At 39.3% G+C, this 9,063-nt stretch overlaps 1 protein-coding gene across 1 annotated transcript in view; it reads left to right on the forward strand.

Moving 5' to 3' along the window:
• The first annotated feature begins 1,765 nt into the window (after window positions 1-1,765).
• Window positions 1,766-9,063, forward strand: part of Asns (asparagine synthetase (glutamine-hydrolyzing)) — a 9,066-nt gene continuing 1,768 nt past the window's right edge. The window contains exons 1-3 of the mRNA XM_012512579.2: window positions 1,766-1,858; window positions 2,328-2,597; window positions 3,864-4,101. Coding sequence (XP_012368033.1) covers window positions 2,349-2,597; window positions 3,864-4,101 — 487 coding nt within the window. The 5' untranslated portion in view covers window positions 1,766-1,858; window positions 2,328-2,348. The remainder of the gene's footprint in view (window positions 1,859-2,327; window positions 2,598-3,863; window positions 4,102-9,063) is intronic.

The following is a 9,063-nucleotide window of genomic DNA, read 5'->3' on the forward strand; positions in this document are numbered from 1 at the left end:
TTAATTTATTTATTTTTGGCGGAACCGGAGATTGAATTCAGGCCCTTGAGCTTGCCAGAAAAGCGCTTATTCTACTGAGTCATCTCCCTGCCCCCTTTAATTTAAAAATACGATGATGTCGCGAAGTTTAAGTGCAGGGCCCAAACGAAATGCTCTAAGGTGGCTCTGACATATTGGGTTGCTGCTTGAACAGTTGATACGACAGACCAGTCTGCCTTGAGATGTTCTGAAAATCGGAAATACACCAAAGTTTTCTGACAATGTAGTAGAAAAAGCAGTGTAGAAGATCTCATTGGAAATGATGGGTTTTTTTTGCATATTAAAATATACCTGAAGTTATTTTCTCCTTTTTAAATATATTTAAAGAGTTGCTAGTATATTTAAAATTACATGGGCAATTCACATTTGGATTGGGCAGCATTACTGTTGAATTGTAGAAGTAATACGGAAAATTACTGGGAACAGGCAACAGCAGTAAAACAAAAAAGCTCTGTAGGGCTGTAAGTTGACTGCCCTAACAATAGTGAGCTATAGTTTTAATTCGACCTTTTTTTGTATTTTAGAGAAGGGTCTACAGGGTGTTCAGGGTCTCACTACTAGATTGGACTCATAGTGATCCACCTGTTTACAGCCTCCCAAGAGCTGGGATTTCAGGTACATGCCACCACGCCCAGTGCCCAGTCTCAATTGTTGTCTCAGCATGCCCTGGGGGCTGGGACCTGGCCTGGCAGCCTAGCAGGCCTGGGGATTGAACTCCTGTGTCCCTGCTCCTGCTTGCAGGTGCTTTAATCCGCTGAGCTATTTGGCCTGCCCTTTAACTTGACTTTTTGTGCCAAAGATTTAAATGTGTTTCACAAATTCTTGTTTTCCTTCCTTCCCCCGTCCCCCACTTCTTTTGTTTTCACTTGAGTAGCTAGTATGTTTCCTTTATGGGCCAAAATACAGGAATTTAGGGCTGAGAAGACTTAGGTAACTGCTGTGCACTTATTCTGAAAGCACTTTCCCACACCCTTTAAAACAGTATCAACTCTAAAATCTCAATCAGTTTTCCTCAAAGTCTCAAAATAAATCTTTCATGATAGGCTGTTCAGTCCTGCAAGGGACTACCAAGGACGGGAGGCGCTTCCTTTCCACATTGCCCAGTGGATACCATTTTCATTGTTTTCCTGTGGCCCTGCTCAAATGCCAGCCAGAGCTGTAGTTCATGTAGTCATAAGTAAAATGTCCTCAAAGGCTTGTTCAGAATGATGGATAATACTTGAGTCTATAATTTTTCTTTGGGTGGATCTGTCCCAAATTGTGTGGGCCCTTGTTACTGATTTTCATTTTTAAGAAAGAGAAAAGTAGGTTTATCCAAGTTGTAGATGTTTTAAAAATAACTATTTGAGCTCACAATATGCAAATCAAATAGCCTTTTGTTTCACTGTTAACTTGAAATTAAATTGAACTTAGTTTTGTAGAAATTATTTGTCTGCTGACCTATAGGTATGTACTAAATTTTATAATTGTTTCTTTCATAGTATTTTATAACTAATTTAGTTTGCTTTTTACTGATGAATGCAGACAGAAATATTTAAGAAAAGTTTTATTAAGGATACTTTGATAGTGACTATTTGAGGCCCTCTGCCTACTTAAAGCTTTTCTCCTCTTGTTAGGACATCTTATAAGAGATTATTTCTTCTCTCTCTCTCTCTCTCTCTCTTTTTTTTTTTTTTTTTGTACATTACATTTGAGTAAATCAGCTAAAGGAAGGCAAGAAGGTTTGAAATGCTTAGAAGACCGGTAGAACTTAGTATTACCCTCAGTGGTTCGTGTGATCTTCTATTACACCCTCCGTGTGCAATGTGGAGTTCAGAAAGTAAATAGAGGACACACAATGGTCAAGGAGATTATACACATCTGGGGAGCTTCTCAGAGTGTTGAGAGGTTCTGAGGTCTGGGTGGGAGGAGTTGAGCCTGGGGTCTTCGTTAGCTCAGAGGCGCTGGCCCTGGGGTCTTAGTGCACTCCAATGCAGACACTGTGTGGCCTGGATGCCCGGCCTCCAGCTGACCACAGATCCTAAGGTGGGAAAGGTGCAGCTTTTGGCCAGGTTCTAAGTGACGCAGTTCTTTCAATGTAAAGGTCATCCATCTTATTCTGAATCCTTGTAAGTAAATGACATCATCTCCTCCCCTGTGCCTGGCAACCTAATGGAAAACTTATGCTAAAGATAGGAAGATTTTTTTGTCTCAGATTCTGAAGTATGTTACACAAGGTTTGGAATAGAGGTTTACTTCTGGCTTCCACTGGACATTGAGTACAGACTGGTCTGCTTTTGTCTTCCTAGAGCCCGGAACTCGGTGGCACCATGTGTGGCATTTGGGCCCTCTTTGGCAGCGACCACTGCCTCTCAGCGCAGTGCCTGAGTGCTATGAAGATTGCCCACAGGGGTCCAGATGCATTCCGGTTTGAGAATGTCAACGGCTACACCAACTGCTGCTTTGGCTTCCACCGCCTGGCAGTGGTGGATCCTCTGTTCGGAATGCAGCCAATTCGACTGAGGAAATACCCTTCTTTGTGGCTCTGTTACAATGGCGAAATCTACAACCACAGGGCGGTAAGGAAAAGGAACCCTGAAGATGCCTGCTTAGGATTAAAACTCAGAGCTGACCGGTTGTAATCACTTTTAAATCTTGTGTGATTTTTTAAAAGATCCTCCTTCTGTGTTCCTGATCCATTTATTCCAGTCATAGCTGTGCAGGCCACTGGTGCACAGAGCAGGAAAGTGACTTGGCCACCCACGCAATAGAAGTGCGGTTATAATTTACATTCTTTTTATTACATTTAAAATTATTTATTTATTTATTTGATACAGGATCTCGCATTAATTAGGGTTGTTGTAGTTCTGTGTTTGAGGCTGCAGCGGGAGGGGTAGGTGTGCCACTGAAGGGAGCTCACTGTGGCAGGGAGCAGACAACATCACTGCAGGTGTAGCAGACTTCCTGAAGGAACAAGTACAGAACTGATGACCCGGAGGGCCCACTTTTAGCAAGTGTGCTCAGAGCCCAGCTTTTGAGGACGTGAACCCCGAACTGAGAGCTAATGGGCAAAGATCACCTAGCCAGGTTGGGAAGAGCTTTGGCTGCAGGGGGAGTGGCAGATGTAGAAGCCCCTGGTGGGAAGAAAGCATCCTTGGGGTTGTAGGGAGTGAGAGGCACTGGGGAAGGGAGACAACATGGACCGGGAAGGAGGAGCCTGGATAGGAAGGAAGGTGGACTATCACTGGGAGGGTGAAGCAATCCTGAGTAGAAGAGAGGGATAGGATTGAATTGTTTGGAGATGATCCTATTCACAGTACTTCTATAGAATGCCATTGAGAGAGGCTGCTGAATAAGTTTTGTACTTCACTGAAACCCAAATGTAGAAGGCGAATGGGCGGCAGTGAAATATATTAGGCTTTTAGCAGCACTGAAGTAACTGCCTAATCTACTGAAGCGGCTTTGAAGATGAGAGCAGGTGAAGGGATGGAAACTTTGATCCCAAGAAGCCAAATTTGATAAGAAACTTCCAATCCAGGATTATTTGTGTAGTGTTCCATAACAAGGTTTTAATCTTACCTTTTGCAAGCTAGTTTTTGTTGATCAGCCTTCTCTCCCAAATCTGAGTTTAAAAAACAATTCTGAAAAAAAGCCAGCAATCATCATATAGATTGAGCAATTGTAATGGGCAGCAACAGTGGGGCTTGAAGTGTGAGCATGCAACGGAGCCTTTTGAAGTACACTAAGGGCAATATGTCCATTACTGAAGTAAATAACTTTGCAGTGGAATGTTAACTGGTTAATGCACAAGGAGCTAACACTTGGCTTTGCTCTGCTTCCTCAAGCTGCAACAATACTTTGAATTTGAATACCAGACCAATGTGGATGGAGAGATACTTCTTCATCTGTACAACAGAGGAGGCATTGAGCAGACCGCTCGCATGCTAGATGGGGTGTTTGCCTTCATTTTACTGGACACTGCCAACAGGAAAGTATTCTTGGGCAGAGACACGTATGGAGTGAGACCTATGTTCAGAGCCTTGACAGAGGATGGATTTCTGGCTGTGTGTTCAGAAGCTAAAGGTAATCGTGATATTAATTTTCCTTGGAACTTTCTTTTTCTGGTTTTGTGCCTTCATCCTGGTATGTGTTTGTATGCCTCAATTTTTAGCTTGCCATAATATTTTTAAGATGATTTATTTTTTAAGTATTTATTTTTCTGATGTTATATTTTATTACACGGATGTACTATATTTTGTTTATTTCTTGATAATGCTGTAAACATATACCAGCTTCTATATGAACATACTTTTTCATTTCCTTGGGTATTTATGTCAGCATGGGATTGCTGGGTCATCTAGGCATTGTTAGTGGAGATGCCAGATGGTAGCTATAGCTACTTACATTCTTACCGGAAATATGTAAAGGTTTCAAATTTTGATACTGGAATTTTTACTCTGTTTCCTGGTATTATAATGTGTCATCTTCCTTTGGTTTTGCTTTTGTATTTTCCTACGGATAGTGATTACAAGCATCTTTTCCTGTGTTTATTGGCTAATTATATCTCTTCTTTGGAGAAAAGTCTATTCAGTATCTTTGCTCTTTTTTTTTTTTTTTCTGGAAATCATTTTGTGTAAAAACTTGGGACACTTTAGAAAACTATGGTTTGAAAAAAAGATGAGCAGAAGTATAGAGTGTTTTCATATGTCTCTGCCCTGCCATGTTTCTCTGTTTCTAGTGTTTTTGCTCTCTCTGGTACATTTGCTCGAATTGTGGAATTGATATTGATATGTTATTAACTAATGTCTGTTGTTTACATCAGGGTTCATGTGTTACATTATTGTTTATATTCAAAAATGTATATCAAATATCCACTGTTAACATGGGCAGTTCTATTGTCCTAACAATCTGTGGTGCATCTCTTCATCTTTTCTCTTCATCTACCACCTGAACCCTGGCTATCACCAAGCTTTTTTCTGTTTCCATAATTTTATCTTGAGAAGACTATCATATAGTTACAATCACATAGTGTGCAGCCCCCCTGACTGGCTTCTTTCACATAATTATACGCTTTTAAAATTCCTGAATGTCTTTTCTAAATACCTTTTTTTTTTTTTTTTTTTTTTTTTTAATGTATCGGGGATTGAACTCAGGCCCTTGTGCTTGCCAAGGAAGCGCTTATCCACTGAGCCATCTCCCTGGCCCCCTGAATGTCTTTTCATAGCTTGATTTCTCATTTTTATTCCTGACTACACATTTCTGAATTTTCTTCTTTTTTTCTTTTTTAGCAGAACTGGGGATTGAACTCAGGCCCTTGCGCTTGCCAGGGAAGTGCTTATTCTATTGAGCCATCTCCCCAGCCCCCCAGTTCTGAATTTTCCAGTCTTAATTATTTGACTTTTTGTGTATTTACTACCATGTCTTACATATTCTACATCTAAATCTCAAGAAGATGCTCAGTACAGTTGTAGAATACAGAATCAATACATAAAACAATATACAGTGTACACAACACACGAGAAAACAGTATGAAAATGAAATTAAGAAAATTTTTGTAGGATCATCAAAAGAATAAAATACTTAAGGCTAACCTTATCTGAAGAGTTGCAAAATTTTGCCTTGAAAATTGTGAAACAATTCAAGAGAAATTAAAGAAAATCCTAGTGAAGGGGAAATCCTCCCATGATCATGGATCAAAGACTTAAGATTAGATAGCGGTGATCTATATATTCAGTGTGACCCCCTCCAAATTCCAGATAAATTTTTAGAAATTAATGGGCTGAGTTTTAATTCATTTGGAGTTACTAGTGACATAACTAAGCAAAGCAGTCAGTAAGAATAACAAAGTAGATCTTTTTTTTTTTTTTTTTTGGTGGAACCGGGGATTGAACTCAGGCCCTTCTGCTTGCCAGGCAAACGCTTATTCTACTGAGCCATCTCCCCAGCCCTAAGTAGATCGCTTTTGCTGCTTTCTATTTTCCCTCTTGATGTTCCTGGAAAGAAGGCCTGGGAGAGGATGGGAAAAATATGAGACAAAAGGTGAGGTTGAGTGGAGCCCTCTTTCTGGATGGGAGGGAAGACTACTCAACCACAGTAGGGGAGTTTATTTATACATTTGACAAAGTTAGTATCAAATGAGATAGGCATTCCTACCAGCTAATGGCTGCAGTTGTCTTGGGCTATTCCAGAGTGTTTCTCTAGATTAAAGTAGCTTGATTGCCTCAGGTACTCTTTGTTCTCCCAGGGGCCTTGTCTCACCACTACACATGTGACCAATGTCCACCACCAGTCACTCCCTACAGTTTTTTGTTGCTGTGACCTAAATCTTGAGAAAAATCACCTCTCAAGGGAAGAATACTTGAGAAAATCACATCTCAGTTTTAGAGGCTTCAGGCTGTAATCAGCTGGCTCCAGCACAGTGGGCCACCAAGGAGGAAGAACATCATGGTGGACAGGCATGGAAGTGCTCATTTTATGGTAACTGGAAAGCAAGGAGAAAAGGAGCCAGAGAAAAGGTGTTAGAGACACCCAGCTGTGCTATTAAATTGGTGTTTTAAATCTAGAAGTCTTCTGATGAAGCTTTTAGGATCTTCTATGTAGAGTATCATGTCATAGGTGAATAATGATGAATTAAATTTTTCTTTTCCTCTCTTTATTCCTTTTATTTCTTTTTCTCATCTGATTGATCTGGCTAAAGTTTCCAGAACTATGTTAAATGAGAGTGGTGACAGGAGTGGTGACAGTGGACTTCCTTGTCTTATTCCTTATTTTAGCATGAAACTTCAGTTTCTGTCTACTTAGAATGATGTTGGATTCTGGTTTGTCATAAATGGCTTTTATCAGGTTGAGATAATATCCATCTATTTTGATTTTCTGAAGGTTTTTTATTTATTTATTTTTTTATCAGAGGTGGGTACTGCATTTTGTGAAAGCTTTTTCTGCATCTATTAAGATCATTGGCTGCAAGATAGCTCAGTGACTTAAGTGGCCGCCTGGCAAGCACAAAGTTAGTATCAAGTGAGATAGGCCTGCCTATCATCTAATGGCTGGAATTGTCTTGGACAAAGTGTTTCTCTGAATCAAAGTAGCTTGATTGCCTCAAGTGCTCATTGTTCTCCCAGGGGCTTGGCCTCACCCCTACACATGTGACCAATTTTAACCCTTAGCCAAAAAAAAAAAAAAGAAAGAAAGAAAGAAAGAAAGAAAAAGAATACAAAACAAAACAAAAAAAGATCATCTTATTTTTGCCCTTGTCTCTGCTGATATGATTTATTACATTTATTGATTTGTGTATGATGAACCATCCCTGAATCCCTGGGATGAATCCAACTTGGTCATGATGTATAATCTTTTTGATGATTGGCGGCACACTGTTTCACAGTAATTTATTGAGGATCTTCACATCTATGTTCACTAGGAAGATTTGCCTATAGTTGTATTTTTTAGTTGTGTCTTTTTCTAGATCGGATATCAGGTAATGCTTGCATCAAGAATGAATTTGGGAGTACTGCTTCCCTTTCCATTTCATTAAAGAGTTTGAGAAATAGTGGTATTAGGTCTTCTAGAAATTTCTTATAGAATTCAACAGTGAATCAGGGCAGGGCCTAGGTTTTTCTTTATTGGTAGGTTTTTAAGGTTTTTTTTTGTTTTTTTACTTTCTTTCTTTTTTTTTTTTTTTTTTTTTTTTTTTTTTTTTTTTTTTTTTTTGTTTAAAAGATGGACTTATTTCTTTATTCAGAAGATTTATTAATCACACTTCAGGATGCTTAATGGTGTAAACAAATTAAAAACCTCTGCTTGTGATCTAAGGTCATTTTTAAATTGAAAGCAACCTCAGTCTGCCCTACAACAACTAATGATATAAAATAAGGGCTGAGTTCTCCGGGGAGCTCTGTGTGGGTCGGTGAGGCTCTTTTGGTGAAGGCAACAATCTGCTCGGCTTCCACGGCCCTTTGTAGTCAGACTGCCTGGGAAAGGTGGCTCATGCTGTTGCCTAGCAGGCATATAAGATGTCTCTGTTTGCAGTTTCCTTACTTTTTTCTGTCCTTGGGTTTACACTCACAGATTAAAAACTCCAAGTGCACTAACAGTGCTATCATGGGAAACTTTATCCTCAACAAAAAGAATTCAAGATCGATGATGTTTCTTTATAAAATTCATTTTTAGGTTAAATATTAATTTGATGGGCTGCAGAGATAGCTCAGCAATCTAAGCACCTGCCTGGCAGGCACAAAGACCCAGGTTTGATCCCCTGTACTACATGCTATGTTGGCCTTGGAAAACAATTCTTATTTTATTTATTTATTTATTTATTTAATTTTTTGGCAGAACCGGGGATTGAACTCAGGCCTTTGCGCCTGCCAGGCAAGCGCTTATTCCACTGAGCCATCTCCTTGGCCCCAGGTTTTTAAGTTTTAATGAACTCTGAGTTCATTGATTGATACTGGTGTATTCAGGATTTTTCTGTCTTCTTGATTCAACTTTGTTTATTCATATACATCTAAGAATCTGTCCATTTCTTTTGCAGTTACCAGCTTATTAGAATACAAATCTTTTTGTTTCATTAGCAGATTCTTTGAGTATTTTTTAAAAAATATTGTAGAAAACTGGTTTTCTGTATTAGAAATTCCATGTAGCAAAAAAAAAAAAAAAAAAAAAAAAATTGAACACAAAATTTGTCTATTTCTTTAACTTGGTCTTTTTTTTTTTTTGAGGAACCGGGGATTGAACTCAGGCCCTTGTACTTGCCAGGCAAGCACTTATTCTACTGAGCCATCTCGCCAGCTCCCTGTCTATTTCTTTAATCTTTGTTGTTTTTATTTTCGTTTCTCTGTACTGGGGATTGAACTTGGGACTTAGTGCTTGCCAGGCAGAAGATTCTGTTGCTGACCATATCCCCGGCCCTTGTCTATTGCTTTGAGTACTACAAGTTACTGTAATTTTGCTCTGTATCTCCATGTCACTTTACTCTCTGGTAGGTAGTGGGTAGAGCTTTCTTGCAATGATTTCTTTTTTCCTTTCTTTGCTTAACTCACAACTACTTTT

This window comes from Octodon degus, unplaced genomic scaffold, assembly GCF_000260255.1.
Source record: "Octodon degus isolate 3935 unplaced genomic scaffold, OctDeg1.0 scaffold00234, whole genome shotgun sequence".
NCBI lineage: Eukaryota > Metazoa > Chordata > Mammalia > Rodentia > Octodontidae > Octodon > Octodon degus.